Source organism: Heterodontus francisci, chromosome 13 (genome assembly GCF_036365525.1).
Source record: "Heterodontus francisci isolate sHetFra1 chromosome 13, sHetFra1.hap1, whole genome shotgun sequence".
NCBI classification, from domain to species: domain Eukaryota; kingdom Metazoa; phylum Chordata; class Chondrichthyes; order Heterodontiformes; family Heterodontidae; genus Heterodontus; species Heterodontus francisci.
The window spans coordinates 120,667,807-120,687,949 of NC_090383.1; the positions used below are offsets into that span (position 1 = coordinate 120,667,807).

At 51.8% G+C, this 20,143-nt stretch overlaps 1 protein-coding gene across 2 annotated transcripts in view; it reads right to left on the reverse strand.

Annotated features, from left to right (window-relative positions):
• Window positions 1-717: 717 nt before the first annotated feature.
• The window catches only part of LOC137376663 (stathmin-4-like), a 58,234-nt gene continuing 38,808 nt past the window's right edge, over window positions 718-20,143 (reverse strand). Inside the window, exons 5-6 of one of the 2 annotated variants that reach the window (XM_068045638.1) lie at window positions 3,633-3,824; window positions 718-2,585 (exon numbers count right to left, since the gene is read on the reverse strand). In XM_068045638.1, the coding sequence (XP_067901739.1) occupies window positions 2,526-2,585; window positions 3,633-3,824 (252 nt within the window). In that variant the 3' untranslated portion in view covers window positions 718-2,525. The remainder of the gene's footprint in view (window positions 2,586-3,632; window positions 3,825-20,143) is intronic. The other variant, XM_068045639.1, reaches the window with a different exon arrangement.

The window sequence follows — 20,143 nt, forward strand, 5'->3', positions numbered from 1 at the left end:
AAACTTTGCCAACAGCGGGTTCGCTAAGGCCCAAGTGACCTCGGGCATGTGGTAGGACAGGGGCCAGTGCTACCCAGGGCAGCAAAAGTACAAACCCCTACCTCAAAACGGGAAATCATTGCGTTGCCTGGGGAATGCGCGGGTTTCACCGCAAGTTCGTTCCAAATTTCAGCACTATAGCTGCCCCACTAACGGACTTACAGCAGAAAAAAGTGAAAGTGGTGTTGTCAGAAAAGTGCCAAACTGCTTTCGAGAGGCTAAAGGCCATATTGACGAACGAACCTGTCCTGGCAGTTCCCAACTTCGATAAACCCTATAAAGTGGCAGTTGATGCCAGTGAGCGAGGGGTAGTTGCTGTCCTGCTTGAGGATGATAATACGTGGACTGAGAGACCAGTGGAGTACTTCTCCAAAATCTAAATCGGCACCAGAAAAGATACGCCACCGTAGTAAAGGAGATGCTGGGGATGTTGCTTGCTCTCCAGCACTTCAGCATCTATGTGCAGACGGATACATTGACCATAACCCCCTGACTTCTGTGGAGAGGTTCAAGGCCCAAAATGCCAGGCTGTTTCGCTGGAGCTTGCTCCTATAACCCTACCATTTAAAAATTACCCACATCGCAGGGAAAAGCAACATTATCGCAGATGCCTTGCCCCGGGGTCTCAAATGAAACCAAACCATCACAAAGACCCTAGGCAGCCATGGAAATGGGCAAACTAAAGAGAAACTTCCCCCCCCAAAAAAACACAATATTTACTGGGATGCCAAAAAGGGTGGGGGGGGGGGGGGGGGTGGTAATTTTAATAAGTTTTAGGATTTGTGAATGAATGAGAGAAATGCTTGTTTTTTTCTGTATCTTATATTTTCTCTCGACCCTTTCAATGAAATGCACTTTTCTCAAATTGCATTTCATTCCGCTGGATGTGGAGGTGTCAAGCAGGCCCCCAACTGCCAAGAATGAGACATATTAATTTCGCCATGTATGCATTAAATTTCAAACTGTTGCTGAAGTGAAGAAAGGACTTTCTTAAACAAATCACCAGGCCCTTGGCTGGAAAAACATTTTTTGCATATCAACGACCAGTGTTTGGAAGGACAAAGGGGCTATTCCCTGCTCCAATTTAACCCACAATGGACTTTGAGCACCAGGTATTGTGTGCAAGAAGAGACATTCCAGAGTAGGCTAAGACCAGAGAATCCACAAACAGACATGGTCAGATCAGCTAGTCACATGACTAACCTGCTTGGCAACCTAGGTTTTTCTAAATCGTACAAATAGTTTGAACTCAGAATGTCTGTTTTTCCTGGACTGAAAAGACCTCTCCTGGCTAGCCTGCCACAGCCTCTCCTGTCTGGCTCTCCCTTTCTTTCTCACAGAACTCCAAATCCACTGAAGACACATAAACCCCAAGAGAGAAAGGTCTCCTGCAGCGAACAAGGTTTAAGAAAAATACTGGGCCCCAATGAAAAGCAAGATCTACCTACAATCAAGGACTCTACAGTGAGCTCGAAGCACAGTAACAACAACTGTTCAGATATTGCCTCAAACTTTTCCACTTGATTTTTCTTCCGCTCATTTCTGTCTCTATCTGCATGTGTGTATCACGTATGCATGCTAGCGTGGGTGCGTCGGTTATCCGTAAGCATTAACTGAATTAGAGCTTAAATTTAATAAATTTCAACATTTTTTCTTTAAACCTAAGAAAACCTGTTTGGCTACTTTCTTTGCCTTATAATTGGAAATTGGTGAACAAGGATTCACTGAGGAGGAGCTAAAAACAAAGTGTGTTTAAAATTAAATCCTGTTACGGTAAGACCAGGTGACAGCTGAGAGGGAACCCTAGATCCCTTTCTCACCTGGTTGTAACAACAGCAAGGGTTGAAATAAAAATTAATTTAAAAATATACATTTGTACAAAGTAAGGGTGTTAACCCAGATGGGCCAATGTGAGAGAATTTGGGAGTGGGAGTGGGAGTAGCGTCAGATATTAAGCTCCTGGTTTGTGTTGTCAATCTCTTGCTGCAAGCACAGAAATTAATTTAAAGAGTGGAATTGTTTGTCACAAGTCTGGGTGCGGTTTGTGCTTTTTCATAGCTCAAATGATTTTTTTTAAATATGTAAATTAGTTTCAGTAATAAATTTTAAAAAATCACTTTCCAATCATTGTTGCATCATTGATCACGAATCAGAGGAATCAGATTACAGACCGGGCCAAGACCGGACCAGACCAGACTGCAAACTGGACCAAGTGCAGACCAGACCAGACCATAGACTGGACCAAGACCGAACCAGACTCCAGACTGGACTGCAGACTGGGCCAAGACTGGACTGCAGACTGGGCCAAGACTGGACTGCAGACTGGACCAAGTGCAAGGAATGGAATTTATATTTGATTAAATTTCCCCAGTTGACGGAGTTTCCTCTCCCTCTCAAACTGGCTGTGTTGTTTGTTCTGGTCAAATATTTACAAATAAATGCTTGGTGGGATGTTCAGACAGGAGTCGGTCCTAATCCAGGATCCTCTATCGTGCTGCTTTGGCTCTCAGCCTTTTATTTTCTCGGACCTCCTCTGCACGCCTGTCCTGGAATAAAATAACCAGCTATTAGAGAGTCGATAAACACAGAATACAGTTAGATACAGAGGAAAGCTCCCTCTACACTCACTGTCCCATCAAACACTCCCCAGGACAGGTACAGCACGACGGTTAGATACAGAGTAAACCTCCCTCTACACTGTCCCCCATCAAACACTCCCAGGACAGGTACAGCACGGGGTTAGATACAGAGTAAAGCTCCCTCTACACTGTCCCATCAAACATTCCCAGGACAGGTACAGCACGGGGTTAGATACAGAGTAAAGCTCCCTCTACACTGTCCCATCAAACATTCCCAGGACAGGTACAGCACGGGGTTAGATACAGAGTAAAGCTCCCTCTACACTGTCCCACCAAACACTCCCAGGACAGGTACAACACGGGGTTAGATACTCATTACCTGCCCTTCTTCCCTTCTCTCTGTCTCCTGCCCTCCCAATTAATTGTTAACCCATGTCAAAAGTTATCTCCAATTCCACGTGCTTTTATATTTGTTATTTTCTTGTGCGGATCCTCATCAAATACTTTCAAGAAGTCCTTATCAACAATGTGGCTGGAATCATCTCATCCACCGAGCTACTGATTTGTTCAAATTACTCTTCCATGCTAGTCGGTCATGACCCACACGTCACAAATCTATGCTGAGCCCTCCCCAGCTCCACATACAATCTGCAGGGATGCCCATCCCCTGCAGTCTCTCGACAACCTGAGCTGTTGTCTGACTCAGTCGATCTTGCTGAAACCCTCCCTCACCCTGGGATTGTCATCCAACGTTCACTGGAAATATGAGGCCGATGTACTGATATCCTCCTTGGCCTTGTCTCCAGTCTTGTTCACCATGAGCAGCGTGCATAGCTCTGGGAACATTCCCCATTCTAGTTCAATCCAATTTCGAGGCCAGATACACTGAATCCAAAGTCTGACTCATTACAGCCGGATTTCTTTTATGAGAGAGTGAGTAGTTGTGGAATTAACAGTGAAGAAAAGTTCTGAATCCCTGGAAGCAGACAGTAGAACAGAACTGGAACATCTCACCTTCTCCTGGAGACGTTCCAACATTGCTGCCAGATGGGCCTCACGGTTCTCCTTCTGGATCTCATTTCTCTGCTCCAGTTTCTCTTTGGCCATCTTGATGAAGTTGTTGTTTTCCTCAATGGCTTTCTGGATCACTTCCCGTTCGTGCTCCCGCTTTTCCGCTAGATGCTTCAGTAACTCTGCCTCCTGATACTAGAGCAGGACATTTCATGTTTGATTAAAAGTGGAGCCAACAAGGGTTTGATCATTTCCCTGAGAGGCTGAGACCCCAGTCAGTGTCCAGATATCTCGCTGAGAGACCGAGACCCCAGTCAGTGTCCAGATATCTCCCTGAGAGACCGAGACCCCAGTCAGTGTCCAGATATCTCCCTGAGAGACTGAGACCCCAGTCAGTGTCCAGATATCTCCCTGAGAGACTGAGACCCCAGTCAGTGTCCAGATATCTCCCTGAGAGACTGAGACCCCAGTCAGTGTCCAGATATCTCCCTGAGAGACTGAGACCCCAGTCAGTGTCCAGATATCTCCCTGAGAGACTGAGACCCCAGTCAGTGTCCAGATGTCTCCCTGAGAGACTGAGACCCCAGTCAGTGTCCAGATGTCTCCCTGAGAGACTAAGACCCCAGTCAGTGTCCAGATATCTCCCTGAGAGACTAAGACCCCAGTCAGTGTCCAGATATCTCCCTGAGAGACTGAGAATCCAGTCAGTGTCCAGATATCTCCCTGAGAGACCGAGACCCCAGTCAGTGTCCAGATGTCTCCCCGAGAGACTGAGAACCCAGTCAGTGTCCAGATATCTCCCTGAGAGACTGAGACCCCAGTCAGTGTCCAGATATCTCCCCGAGAGACTGAGACCCCAGTCAGTGTCCAGATATCTCCCTGAGAGACTGAGACCCCAATCAGTGTCCAGATATCTCCCTGAGAGACTGAGAACCCAGTCAGTGTCCAGATATCTCCCTGAGAGACTGAGACCCCAGTCAGTGTCCAGATATCTCCCTGAGAGACTGAGAACCCAGTCAGTGTCCAGATATCTCCCTGAGAGACTGAGACCCCAGTCAGTGTCCAGATATCTCCCTGAGAGACCGAGACCCCAGTCAGTGTCCAGATATCTCCCTGAGAGACTGAGAACCCAATCAGTGTCCAGATGTCTCCCTGAGAGACTGAGACCCCAGTCAGTGTCCAGATATCTCCCTGAGAGACTGAGAACCCAGTCAGTGTCCAGATGTCTCCCTGAGAGACTGAGACCCCAGTCAGTGTCCAGATATCTCCCTGAGAGACTGAGAACCCAGTCAGTGTCCAGATATCTCCCTGAGAGACTGAGACCCTAGTCAGTGTCCAGATATCTCCCTGAGAGACTAAGACCCCAGTCAGTGTCCAGATATCTCCCTGAGAGACTGAGAACCCAGTCAGTGTCCAGATAACTCCCTGAGAGACTGAGACCCCAGTCAGTGTCCAGATATCTCCCTGAGAGACTGAGACCCTAGTCAGTGTCCAGATATCTCCCTGAGAGACTGAGACCCCAGTCAGTGTCCAGATATCTCCCTGAGAGACTGAGAACCCAGTCAGTGTCCAGATATCTCCCTGAGAGACTGAGACACTAGTCAGTGTCCAGATATCTCCCTGAGAGACTGAGAATCCAATCAGTGTCCAGATGTCTCCCTGAGAGACTGAGACCCCAGTCAGTGTCCAGATATCTCCCTGAGAGACTGAGACCCCAGTCAGTGTCCAGATGTCTCCCTGAGAGACTGAGACCCCAGTCAGTGTCCAGATATCTCCCTGAGAGACTGAGAACCCAGTCAGTGTCCAGATATCTCCCTGAGAGACTGAGACCCTAGTCAGTGTCCAGATATCTCCCTGAGAGACTGACCCTAGTCAGTGTCCAGATATCTCCCTGAGAGACTGAGACCCTAGTCAGTGTCCAGATATCTCCCTGAGAGACTGAGACCCCAGTCAGTGTCCAGATATCTCCCCGAGAGACTGAGATCCCAGTCAGTGTCCAGATATCTCCCCGAGAGACTGAGAACCCAGTCAGTGTCCAGATATCTCCATGAGAGACCGAGACCCCAGTCAGTGTCCAGATAGCTCCCTGAGTGACCAAGACCCCAGTCAGTGTCCAGATATCTCCTTGAGAGACCGAGACCCCAGTCTGTGTCCAGATATCTCCCCGAGAGACTGAGACCCCAGTCAGTGTCCAGATATCTCCCCGAGAGACTGACCCCAGTCAGTGTCTAGATATCTCCCTGAGAGACTGAGAACCCAGTCAGTGTCCAGATATCTCCCCGAAAGACTGAGAACCTAGTCAGTGTCCAAATATCTCCATGAGAGACCGAGACCCCAGTCAGTGTCCAGATAGCTCCCTGAGTGACCAAGACCCCAGTCAGTGTCCAGATATCTCCTTGAGAGACCGAGACCCCAGTCTGTGTCCAGATATCTCCCCGAGAGACTGAGACCCCAGTCAGTGTCCAGATATCTCCTTGAGAGACCGAGACCCCAGTCTGTGTCCAGATATCTCCCCGAGAGACTGAGACTCCAGTCAGTGTCCAGATGTCTCCCTGAGAGACTGAGACCCCAGTCAGTGTCCAGATATCTCCTTGAGAGACCAAGACCCCAGTCAGTGTCCAGATAGCTCCCTGAGTGACCAAGACCCCAGTCAGTGTCCAGATAACTCCTTGAGTGACCGAGACCCCAGTCTATGTCCAGATATCTCCCCGAGAGACTGAGACCCCAGTCAGTGTCCAGATATCTCCCTGAGAGACTGACCCCAGTCAGTGTCCAGATATCTCCCCGAGAGACTGAGATCTCAGTCAGTGTCCAGATATCTCCCTGAGAGACTGAGACCCCAGTCTGTGTCCAGATATCTCCCCGAGAGACTGAGACCCCAATCAGTGTCCAGATATCTCCCTGAGAGACTGAGACCCCAGTCAGTGTCCAGATATCTCCCCGAGAGACTGAGATCTCAGTCAGTGTCCAGATATCTCCTTTAGAGACCGAGACCCCAGTCTGTGTCCAGATATCTCCCCGAGAGACTGAGACCCCAATCAGTGTCCAGATATCTCCCTGAGAGACTGAGACCCCAGTCAGTGTCCAGATATCTCCCCGAGAGACTGAGATCTCAGTCAGTGTCCAGATATCTCCCCGAGAGACTGAGATCTCAGTCAGTGTCCAGATATCTCCCCGAGAGACTATCTCAGTCAGTGTCCAGATATCTCCCTGAGAGACTGAGACCCCAGTCAGTGTCCAGATATCTCCCCGAGACTGAGACCCCAGTCAGTGTCCAGATATCTCCCTGAGAGACTGAGACCCCAGTCAGTGTCCAGATATCTCCTTGAGAGACCGAGACCCCAGTCTGTGTCCAGATATCTCCCTGAGTGACCAAGACCCCAGTCAGTGTCCAGATATCTCCTTGAGTGACCGAGACCCCAGTCTGTGTCCAGATATCTCCCCGAGAGACTGAGACCCCAGTCAGTGTCCAGATATCTCCCCGAGAGACTGACCCCAGTCAGTGTCTAGATATCTCCCTGAGAGACTGAGAACCCAGTCAGTGTCCAGATATCTCCCCGAAAGACTGAGAACCTAGTCAGTGTCCAAATATCTCCATGAGAGACCGAGACCCCAGTCAGTGTCCAGATAGCTCCCTGAGTGACCAAGACCCCAGTCAGTGTCCAGATATCTCCTTGAGAGACCGAGACCCCAGTCTGTGTCCAGATATCTCCCCGAGAGACTGAGACCCCAGTCAGTGTCCAGATATCTCCTTGAGAGACCGAGACCCCAGTCTGTGTCCAGATATCTCCCCGAGAGACTGAGACTCCAGTCAGTGTCCAGATGTCTCCCTGAGAGACTGAGACCCCAGTCAGTGTCCAGATATCTCCTTGAGAGACCGAGACCCCAGTCAGTGTCCAGATAGCTCCCTGAGTGACCAAGACCCCAGTCAGTGTCCAGATAACTCCTTGAGTGACCGAGACCCCAGTCTGTGTCCAGATATCTCCCCGAGAGACTGAGACCCCAGTCAGTGTCCAGATATCTCCCTGAGAGACTGACCCCAGTCAGTGTCCAGATATCTCCCCGAGAGACTGAGATCTCAGTCAGTGTCCAGATATCTCCCTGAGAGACTGAGACCCCAGTCTGTGTCCAGATATCTCCCCGAGAGACTGAGACCCCAATCAGTGTCCAGATATCTCCCTGAGAGACTGAGACCCCAGTCAGTGTCCAGATATCTCCCCGAGAGACTGAGATCTCAGTCAGTGTCCAGATATCTCCTTTAGAGACCGAGACCCCAGTCTGTGTCCAGATATCTCCCCGAGAGACTGAGACCCCAATCAGTGTCCAGATATCTCCCTGAGAGACTGAGACCCCAGTCAGTGTCCAGATATCTCCCCGAGAGACTGAGATCTCAGTCAGTGTCCAGATATCTCCCCGAGAGACTGAGATCTCAGTCAGTGTCCAGATATCTCCCCGAGAGACTATCTCAGTCAGTGTCCAGATATCTCCCTGAGAGACTGAGAACCCAATCAGTGTCCAGATGTCTCCCTGAGAGACTGAGACCCCAGTCAGTGTCCAGATATCTCCCTGAGAGACTGAGAACCCAGTCAGTGTCCAGATGTCTCCCTGAGAGACTGAGACCCCAGTCAGTGTCCAGATATCTCCCTGAGAGACTGAGAACCCAGTCAGTGTCCAGATATCTCCCTGAGAGACTGAGACCCTAGTCAGTGTCCAGATATCTCCCTGAGAGACTAAGACCCCAGTCAGTGTCCAGATATCTCCCTGAGAGACTGAGAACCCAGTCAGTGTCCAGATATCTCCCTGAGAGACTGAGACCCCAGTCAGTGTCCAGATATCTCCCTGAGAGACTGAGACCCTAGTCAGTGTCCAGATATCTCCCTGAGAGACTGAGACCCCAGTCAGTGTCCAGATATCTCCCTGAGAGACTGAGACCCCAGTCAGTGTCCAGATATCTCCCTGAGAGACTAAGACCCCAGTCAGTGTCCAGATATCTCCCTGAGAGACTGAGAACCCAGTCAGTGTCCAGATATCTCCCTGAGAGACTGAGACACTAGTCAGTGTCCAGATATCTCCCTGAGAGACTGAGAATCCAATCAGTGTCCAGATGTCTCCCCGAGAGACTGAGACCCCAGTCTGTGTCCAGATATCTCCCTGAGAGACTGAGACCCCAGTCAGTGTCCAGATGTCTCCCTGAGAGACTGAGACCCCAGTCAGTGTCCAGATATCTCCCTGAGAGACTGAGAACCCAGTCAGTGTCCAGATATCTCCCTGAGAGACTGAGACCCTAGTCAGTGTCCAGATATCTCCCTGAGAGACTGACCCTAGTCAGTGTCCAGATATCTCCCTGAGAGACTGAGACCCTAGTCAGTGTCCAGATATCTCCCTGAGAGACTGAGACCCCAGTCAGTGTCCAGATATCTCCCCGAGAGACTGAGATCCCAGTCAGTGTCCAGATATCTCCCCGAGAGACTGAGAACCCAGTCAGTGTCCAGATATCTCCATGAGAGACCGAGACCCCAGTCAGTGTCCAGATAGCTCCCTGAGTGACCAAGACCCCAGTCAGTGTCCAGATATCTCCTTGAGAGACCGAGACCCCAGTCTGTGTCCAGATATCTCCCCGAGAGACTGAGACCCCAGTCAGTGTCCAGATATCTCCCCGAGAGACTGACCCCAGTCAGTGTCTAGATATCTCCCTGAGAGACTGAGAACCCAGTCAGTGTCCAGATATCTCCCCGAATGACTGAGAACCTAGTCAGTGTCCAAATATCTCCATGAGAGACCGAGACCCCAGTCAGTGTCCAGATAGCTCCCTGAGTGACCAAGACCCCAGTCAGTGTCCAGATATCTCCTTGAGAGACCGAGACCCCAGTCTGTGTCCAGATATCTCCCCGAGAGACTGAGACCCCAGTCAGTGTCCAGATATCTCCTTGAGAGACCGAGACCCCAGTCTGTGTCCAGATATCTCCCCGAGAGACTGAGACTCCAGTCAGTGTCCAGATGTCTCCCTGAGAGACTGAGACCCCAGTCAGTGTCCAGATATCTCCTTGAGAGACCGAGACCCCAGTCAGTGTCCAGATAGCTCCCTGAGTGACCAAGACCCCAGTCAGTGTCCAGATAACTCCTTGAGTGACCGAGACCCCAGTCTGTGTCCAGATATCTCCCCGAGAGACTGAGACCCCAGTCAGTGTCCAGATATCTCCCTGAGAGACTGACCCCAGTCAGTGTCCAGATATCTCCCCGAGAGACTGAGATCTCAGTCAGTGTCCAGATATCTCCCTGAGAGACTGAGACCCCAGTCTGTGTCCAGATATCTCCCCGAGAGACTGAGACCCCAATCAGTGTCCAGATATCTCCCTGAGAGACTGAGACCCCAGTCAGTGTCCAGATATCTCCCCGAGAGACTGAGATCTCAGTCAGTGTCCAGATATCTCCTTTAGAGACCGAGACCCCAGTCTGTGTCCAGATATCTCCCCGAGAGACTGAGACCCCAATCAGTGTCCAGATATCTCCCTGAGAGACTGAGACCCCAGTCAGTGTCCAGATATCTCCCCGAGAGACTGAGATCTCAGTCAGTGTCCAGATATCTCCCCGAGAGACTGAGATCTCAGTCAGTGTCCAGATATCTCCCCGAGAGACTATCTCAGTCAGTGTCCAGATATCTCCCTGAGAGACTGAGACCCCAGTCAGTGTCCAGATATCTCCCCGAGACTGAGACCCCAGTCAGTGTCCAGATATCTCCCTGAGAGACTGAGACCCCAGTCAGTGTCCAGATATCTCCTTGAGAGACCGAGACCCCAGTCTGTGTCCAGATATCTCCCTGAGTGACCAAGACCCCAGTCAGTGTCCAGATATCTCCTTGAGTGACCGAGACCCCAGTCTGTGTCCAGATATCTCCCCGAGAGACTGAGACCCCAGTCAGTGTCCAGATATCTCCCCGAGAGACTGACCCCAGTCAGTGTCTAGATATCTCCCTGAGAGACTGAGAACCTAGTCAGTGTCCAAATATCTCCATGAGAGACCGAGACCCCAGTCAGTGTCCAGATAGCTCCCTGAGTGACCAAGACCCCAGTCAGTGTCCAGATATCTCCTTGAGAGACCGAGACCCCAGTCTGTGTCCAGATATCTCCCCGAGAGACTGAGACCCCAGTCAGTGTCCAGATATCTCCTTGAGAGACCGAGACCCCAGTCTGTGTCCAGATATCTCCCCGAGAGACTGAGACTCCAGTCAGTGTCCAGATGTCTCCCTGAGAGACTGAGACCCCAGTCAGTGTCCAGATATCTCCTTGAGAGACCGAGACCCCAGTCAGTGTCCAGATAGCTCCCTGAGTGACCAAGACCCCAGTCAGTGTCCAGATCACTCCTTGAGTGACCGAGACCCCAGTCTGTGTCCAGATATCTCCCCGAGAGACTGAGACCCCAGTCAGTGTCCAGATATCTCCCTGAGAGACTGACCCCAGTCAGTGTCCAGATATCTCCCCGAGAGACTGAGACCCCAGTCAGTGTCCAGATATCTCCCCGAGAGACCGAGACCCCAGTCTGTGTCCAGATATCTCCCCGAGAGACTGAGACCCCAGTCAGTGTCCAGATATCTCCCCGAGAGACTGACCCCAGTCAGTGTCTAGATATCTCCCTGAGAGACTGAGAACCCAGTCAGTGTCCAGATATCTCCCCGAATGACTGAGAACCTAGTCAGTGTCCAAATATCTCCATGAGAGACCGAGACCCCAGTCAGTGTCCAGATAGCTCCCTGAGTGACCAAGACCCCAGTCAGTGTCCAGATATCTCCTTGAGAGACCGAGACCCCAGTCTGTGTCCAGATATCTCCCCGAGAGACTGAGACCCCAGTCAGTGTCCAGATATCTCCTTGAGAGACCGAGACCCCAGTCTGTGTCCAGATATCTCCCCGAGAGACTGAGACTCCAGTCAGTGTCCAGATGTCTCCCTGAGAGACTGAGACCCCAGTCAGTGTCCAGATATCTCCTTGAGAGACCGAGACCCCAGTCAGTGTCCAGATAGCTCCCTGAGTGACCAAGACCCCAGTCAGTGTCCAGATAACTCCTTGAGTGACCGAGACCCCAGTCTGTGTCCAGATATCTCCCCGAGAGACTGAGACCCCAGTCAGTGTCCAGATATCTCCCTGAGAGACTGACCCCAGTCAGTGTCCAGATATCTCCCCGAGAGACTGAGATCTCAGTCAGTGTCCAGATATCTCCCTGAGAGACTGAGACCCCAGTCTGTGTCCAGATATCTCCCCGAGAGACTGAGACCCCAATCAGTGTCCAGATATCTCCCTGAGAGACTGAGACCCCAGTCAGTGTCCAGATATCTCCCCGAGAGACTGAGATCTCAGTCAGTGTCCAGATATCTCCTTTAGAGACCGAGACCCCAGTCTGTGTCCAGATATCTCCCCGAGAGACTGAGACCCCAATCAGTGTCCAGATATCTCCCTGAGAGACTGAGACCCCAGTCAGTGTCCAGATATCTCCCCGAGAGACTGAGATCTCAGTCAGTGTCCAGATATCTCCCCGAGAGACTGAGATCTCAGTCAGTGTCCAGATATCTCCCCGAGAGACTATCTCAGTCAGTGTCCAGATATCTCCCTGAGAGACTGAGACCCCAGTCAGTGTCCAGATATCTCCCCGAGACTGAGACCCCAGTCAGTGTCCAGATATCTCCCTGAGAGACTGAGACCCCAGTCAGTGTTCTGATATCTCCTTGAGAGACCGAGACCCCAGTCTGTGTCCAGATATCTCCCTGAGTGACCAAGACCCCAGTCAGTGTCCAGATATCTCCTTGAGTGACCGAGACCCCAGTCTGTGTCCAGATATCTCCCCGAGAGACTGAGACCCCAGTCAGTGTCCAGATATCTCCCTGAGAGACTGAGATCTCAGTCAGTGTCCAGATATCTCCCCGAGAGACTGAGATCTCAGTCAGCATCCAGATATCTCCCTGAGAGACTGAGACCCCAGTCAGTGTCCAGATATCTCCCCGAGACTGAGACCCCAGTCAGTGTCCAGATATCTCCTTGAGAGACCGAGACCCCAGTCAGTGTCCAGATATCTCCCTGAGAGACTTAGACCCCAGTCAGTGTCCAGATATCTCCCTGAGAGACTAAGACCCCAGTCAGTGTCCAGATATCTCCCTGAGAGACTGAGACCCCAGTCTGTGTCCAGATATCTCCCCGAGAGACTGAGACCCCAATCAGTGTCCAGATATCTCCCTGAGAGACTGAGACCCCAGTCAGTGTCCAGATATCTCCCCGAGAGACTGAGATCTCAGTCAGTGTCCAGATATCTCCTTTAGAGACCGAGACCCCAGTCTGTGTCCAGATATCTCCCCGAGAGACTGAGACCCCAATCAGTGTCCAGATATCTCCCTGAGAGACTGAGACCCCAGTCAGTGTCCAGATATCTCCCCGAGAGACTGAGATCTCAGTCAGTGTCCAGATATCTCCCCGAGAGACTGAGATCTCAGTCAGTGTCCAGATATCTCCCCGAGAGACTATCTCAGTCAGTGTCCAGATATCTCCCTGAGAGACTGAGACCCCAGTCAGTGTCCAGATATCTCCCCGAGACTGAGACCCCAGTCAGTGTCCAGATATCTCCCTGAGAGACTGAGACCCCAGTCAGTGTCCAGATATCTCCTTGAGAGACCGAGACCCCAGTCTGTGTCCAGATATCTCCCTGAGTGACCAAGACCCCAGTCAGTGTCCAGATATCTCCTTGAGTGACCGAGACCCCAGTCTGTGTCCAGATATCTCCCCGAGAGACTGAGACCCCAGTCAGTGTCCAGATATCTCCCCGAGAGACTGACCCCAGTCAGTGTCTAGATATCTCCCTGAGAGACTGAGAACCTAGTCAGTGTCCAAATATCTCCATGAGAGACCGAGACCCCAGTCAGTGTCCAGATAGCTCCCTGAGTGACCAAGACCCCAGTCAGTGTCCAGATATCTCCTTGAGAGACCGAGACCCCAGTCTGTGTCCAGATATCTCCCCGAGAGACTGAGACCCCAGTCAGTGTCCAGATATCTCCTTGAGAGACCGAGACCCCAGTCTGTGTCCAGATATCTCCCCGAGAGACTGAGACTCCAGTCAGTGTCCAGATGTCTCCCTGAGAGACTGAGACCCCAGTCAGTGTCCAGATATCTCCTTGAGAGACCGAGACCCCAGTCAGTGTCCAGATAGCTCCCTGAGTGACCAAGACCCCAGTCAGTGTCCAGATAACTCCTTGAGTGACCGGGACCCCAGTCTGTGTCCAGATATCTCCCCGAGAGACTGAGACCCCAGTCAGTGTCCAGATATCTCCCTGAGAGACTGACCCCAGTCAGTGTCCAGATATCTCCCCGAGAGACTGAGATCTCAGTCAGTGTCCAGATATCTCCCTGAGAGACTGAGACCCCAGTCTGTGTCCAGATATCTCCCCGAGAGACTGAGACCCCAATCAGTGTCCAGATATCTCCCTGAGAGACTGAGACCCCAGTCAGTGTCCAGATATCTCCCCGAGAGACTGAGATCTCAGTCAGTGTCCAGATATCTCCTTTAGAGACCGAGACCCCAGTCTGTGTCCAGATATCTCCCCGAGAGACTGAGACCCCAATCAGTGTCCAGATATCTCCCTGAGAGACTGAGACCCCAGTCAGTGTCCAGATATCTCCCCGAGAGACTGAGATCTCAGTCAGTGTCCAGATATCTCCCCGAGAGACTGAGATCTCAGTCAGTGTCCAGATATCTCCCCGAGAGACTATCTCAGTCAGTGTCCAGATATCTCCCTGAGAGACTGAGACCCCAGTCAGTGTCCAGATATCTCCCCGAGACTGAGACCCCAGTCAGTGTCCAGATATCTCCCTGAGAGACTGAGACCCCAGTCAGTGTCCAGATATCTCCTTGAGAGACCGAGACCCCAGTCTGTGTCCAGATATCTCCCTGAGTGACCAAGACCCCAGTCAGTGTCCAGATATCTCCTTGAGTGACCGAGACCCCAGTCTGTGTCCAGATATCTCCCCGAGAGACTGAGACCCCAGTCAGTGTCCAGATATCTCCCTGAGAGACTGAGATCTCAGTCAGTGTCCAGATATCTCCCCGAGAGACTGAGATCTCAGTCAGCGTCCAGATATCTCCCTGAGAGACTGAGACCCCAGTCAGTGTCCAGATATCTCCCCGAGACTGAGACCCCAGTCAGTGTCCAGATATCTCCTTGAGAGACCGAGACCCCAGTCAGTGTCCAGATATCTCCCTGAGAGACTTAGACCCCAGTCAGTGTCCAGATATCTCCCTGAGAGACTAAGACCCCAGTCAGTGTCCAGATATCTCCCTGAGAGACTGAGAATCCAGTCAGTGTCCAGATATCTCCCTGAGAGACCGAGACCCCAGTCAGTGTCCAGATGTCTCCCTGAGAGACTGAGAACCCAGTCAGTGTCCAGATATCTCCCTGAGAGACTGAGACCCCAGTCAGTGTCCAGATATCTCCCCGAGAGACTGAGACCCCAGTCAGTGTCCAGATATCTCCCTGAGAGACTGAGACCCTAATCAGTGTCCAGATATCTCCCTGAGAGACTGAGAACCCAGTAAGTGTCCAGATATCTCCCTGAGAGACTGAGACCCCAGTCAGTGTCCAGATATCTCCCTGAGAGACTGAGAACCCAGTCAGTGTCCAGATATCTCCCTGAGAGACTGAGACCCCAGTCAGTGTCCAGATATCTCCCTGAGAGACCGAGACCCCAGTCAGTGTCCAGATATCTCCCTGAGAGACTGAGACCCGAGTCAGTGTCCAGATATCTCCCTGAGAGACTAAGACCCCAGTCAGTGTCCAGATATCTCCCTGAGAGACCGAGACCCCAGTCAGTGTCCAGATATCTCCCTGAGAGACTGAGAACCCAATCAGTGTCCAGATGTCTCCCTGAGAGACTGAGACCCCAGTCAGTGTCCAGATATCTCCCTGAGAGACTGAGAACCCAGTCAGTGTCCGGATATCTCCCTGAGAGACTGAGACCCTAGTCAGTGTCCAGATATCTCCCTGAGAGACTAAGACCCCAGTCAGTGTCCAGATATCTCCCTGAGAGACTGAGAACCCAGTCAGTGTCCAGATATCTCCCTGAGAGACTGAGACCCCAGTCAGTGTCCAGATATCTCCCTGAGAGGCTGAGACCCTAGTCAGTGTCCAGATATCTCCCTGAGAGACTGAGACCCCAGTCTGTGTCCAGATATCTCCCTGAGAGACTGAGACCCTAGTCAGTGTCCAGATGTCTCCCTGAGAGACTGAGACCCTAGTCAGCGTCCAGATATCTCCCTGAGAGACTAAGACCCCAGTCAGTGTCCAGATATCTCCCTGAGAGACTGAGAACCCAGTCAGTGTCCAGATATCTCCCTGAGAGACTGAGACACTAGTCAGTGTCCAGATATCTCCCTGAGAGACTGAGAATCCAATCAGTGTCCAGATGTCTCCCTGAGAGACTGAGACCCCAGTCAGTGTCCAGATATCTCCCTGAGAGACTGAGACCCCAGTCAGTGTCCAGATATCTCCCTGAGAGACTGAGACCCCAGTCAGTGTCCAGATATCTCCCTGAGAGACTGAGAACCCAGTCAGTGTCCAGATATCTCCCTGAGAGACTGAGACCCTAGTCAGTGTCCAGATATCTCCCTGAGAGACTGACCCCAGTCAGTGTCCAGATATCTCCCTGAGAGACTGAGACCCTAGTCAGTGTCCAGATATCTCCCTGAGAGACTGAGACCCCAGTCAGTGTCCAGATATCTCCCCGAGAGACTGAGATCCCAGTCAGTGTCCAGATATCTCCCTGAGAGACCGAGACCCCAGTCAGTGTCCAGACATCTTGAGAGACTGAGACCCCAGTCAGTGTCCAGATATCTCCATGAGAGACCGAGACCCCAGTCAGTGTCCAGATAGCTCCCTGAGTGACCAAGACCCCAGTCAGTGTCCAGATATCTCCTTGAGAGACCGAGACCCCAGTCTGTGTCCAGATATCTCCCCGAGAGACTGAGACCCCAGTCAGTGTCCAGATATCTCCCCGAGAGACTGACCCCAGTCAGTGTCTAGATATCTCCCTGAGAGACTGAGAACCCAGTCAGTGTCCAGATATCTCCCCGAAAGACTGAGAACCTAGTCAGTGTCCAAATATCTCCATGAGAGACCGAGACCCCAGTCAGTGTCCAGTTAGCTCCCTGAGTGACCAAGACCCCAGTCAGTGTCCAGATATCTCCTTGAGAGACCGAGACCCCAGTCTGTGTCCAGATATCTCCCCGAGAGACTGAGACCCCAGTCAGTGTCCAGATATCTCCTTGAGAGACCGAGACCCCAGTCTGTGTCCAGATATCTCCCCGAGAGACTGAGACTCCAGTCAGTGTCCAGATGTCTCCCTGAGAGACTGAGACCCCAGTCAGTGTCCAGATATCTCCTTGAGAGACCGAGACCCCAGTCAGTGTCCAGATATCTCCCTGAGTGACCAAGACCCCAGTCAGTGTCCAGATATCTCCTTGAGTGACCGAGACCCCAGTCTGTGTCCAGATATCTCCCCGAGAGACTGAGACCCCAGTCAGTGTCCAGATATCTCCCTGAGAGACTGACCCCAGTCAGTGTCCAGATATCTCCCCGAGAGACTGAGATCTCAGTCAGTGTCCAGATATCTCCCTGAGAGACTGAGACCGCAGTCTGTGTCCAGATATCTCCCCGAGAGACTGAGACCCCAATCAGTGTCCAGATATCTCCCTGAGAGACTGAGACCCCAGTCAGTGTCCAGATATCTCCCCGAGAGACTGAGATCTCAGTCAGTGTCCAGATATCTCCTTTAGAGACCGAGACCCCAGTCTGTGTCCAGATATCTCCCCGAGAGACTGAGACCCCAATCAGTGTCCAGATATCTCCCTGAGAGACTGAGACCCCAGTCAGTGTCCAGATATCTCCCCGAGAGACTGAGATCTCAGTCAGTGTCCAGATATCTCCCTGAGAGACTGAGACCCCAGTCAGTGTCCAGATATCTCCCCGAGAGACTGAGATCTCAGTCAGTGTCCAGATATCTCCCCGAGAGACTGAGATCTCAGTCAGTGTCCAGATATCTCCCCGAGAGACTATCTCAGTCAGTGTCCAGATATCTCCCTGAGAGACTGAGACCCCAGTCAGTGTCCAGATATCTCCCCGAGACTGAGACCCCAGTCAGTGTCCAGATATCTCCCTGAGAGACTGAGACCCCAGTCAGTGTCCAGATATCTCCTTGAGAGACCGAGACCCCAGTCTGTGTCCAGATATCTCCCTGAGTGACCAAGACCCCAGTCAGTGTCCAGATATCTCCTTGAGTGACCGAGACCCCAGTCTGTGTCCAGATATCTCCCCGAGAGACTGAGACCCCAGTCAGTGTCCAGATATCTCCCCGAGAGACTGACCCCAGTCAGTGTCTAGATATCTCCCTGAGAGACTGAGAACCCAGTCAGTGTCCAGATATCTCCCCGAAAGACTGAGAACCTAGTCAGTGTCCAAATATCTCCATGACAGACCGAGACCCCAGTCAGTGTCCAGATATCTCCTTGAGAGACCGAGACCCCAGTCTGTGTCCAGATATCTCCCCGAGAGACTGAGACCCCAATCAGTGTCCAGATATCTCCCTGAGAGACTGAGACCCCAGTCAGTGTCCAGATATCTCCCCGAGAGACTGAGATCTCAGTCAGTGTCCAGATATCTCCTTTAGAGACCGAGACCCCAGTCTGTGTCCAGATATCTCCCCGAGAGACTGAGACCCCAATCAGTGTCCAGATATCTCCCTGAGAGACTGAGACCCCAGTCAGTGTCCAGATATCTCCCCGAGAGACTGAGATCTCAGTCAGTGTCCAGATATCTCCCCGAGAGACTGAGATCTCAGTCAGTGTCCAGATATCTCCCCGAGAGACTATCTCAGTCAGTGTTCAGATATCTCCCTGAGAGACTGAGACCCCAGTCAGTGTCCAGATATCTCCCCGAGACTGAGACCCCAGTCAGTGTCCAGATATCTCCCTGAGAGACTGAGACCCCAGTCAGTGTCCAGATATCTCCTTGAGAGACCGAGACCCCAGTCTGTGTCCAGATATCTCCCTGAGTGACCAAGACCCCAGTCAGTGTCCAGATATCTCCTTGAGTGACCGAGACCCCAGTCTGTGTCCAGATATCTCCCCGAGAGACTGAGACCCCAGTCAGTGTCCAGATATCTCCCTGAGAGACTGAGATCTCAGTCAGTGTCCAGATATCTCCCCGAGAGACTGAGATCTCAGTCAGCGTCCAGATATCTCCCTGAGAGACTGAGACCCCAGTCAGTGTCCAGATATCTCCCCGAGACTGAGACCCCAGTCAGTGTCCAGATATCTCCTTGAGAGACCGAGACCCCAGTCAGTGTCCAGATGTCTCCCTGAGAGACTTAGACCCCAGTCAGTGTCCAGATATCTCCCTGAGAGACTAAGACCCCAGTCAGTGTCCAGATATCTCCCTGAGAGACTGAGAATCCAGTCAGTGTCCAGATATCTCCCTGAGAGACCGAGACCCCAGTCAGTGTCCAGATGTCTCCCTGAGAGACTGAGAACCCAGTCAGTGTCCAGATATCTCCCTGAGAGACTGAGACCCCAGTCAGTGACCAGATATCTCCCCGAGAGACTGAGACCCCAGTCAGTGTCCAGATAGCTCCCTGAGTGACCAAGACCCCAGTCAGTGTCCAGATATCTCCTTGAGTGACCGAGACCCCAGTCAGTGTCCAGATGTCTCCCTGAGAGACTTAGACCCCAGTCAGTGTCCAGATATCTCCCTGAGAGACTAAGACCCCAGTCAGTGTCCAGATATCTCCCTGAGAGACTGAGAATCCAGTCAGTGTCCAGATATCTCCCTGAGAGACCGAGACCCCAGTCAGTGTCCAGATGTCTCCCTGAGAGACTGAGAACCCAGTCAGTGTCCAGATATCTCCCTGAGAGACTGAGACCCCAGTCAGTGACCAGATATCTCCCCGAGAGACTGAGACCCCAGTCAGTGTCCAGATATCTCCCTGAGAGACTGAGACCCTAATCAGTGTCCAGATATCTCCCTGAGAGACTGAGAACCCAGTCAGTGTCCAGATATCTCCCTGAGAGACTGAGACCCCAGTCAGTGTCCAGATATCTCCCTGAGAGACTGAGAACCCAGTCAGTGTCCAGATATCTCCCTGAGAGACTGAGACCCCAGTCAGTGTCCAGATATCTCCCTGAGAGACCGAGACCCCAGTCAGTGTCCAGATATCTCCCTGAGAGACTGAGACCCGAGTCAGTGTCCAGATATCTCCCTGAGAGACTAAGACCCCAGTCAGTGTCCAGATATCTCCCTGAGAGACCGAGACCCCAGTCAGTGTCCAGATATCTCCCTGAGAGACTGAGAACCCAATCAGTGTCCAGATGTCTCCCTGAGAGACTGAGACCCCAGTCAGTGTCCAGATATCTCCCTGAGAGACTGAGAACCCAGTCAGTGTCCAGATATCTCCCTGAGAGACTGAGACCCTAGTCAGTGTCCAGATATCTCCC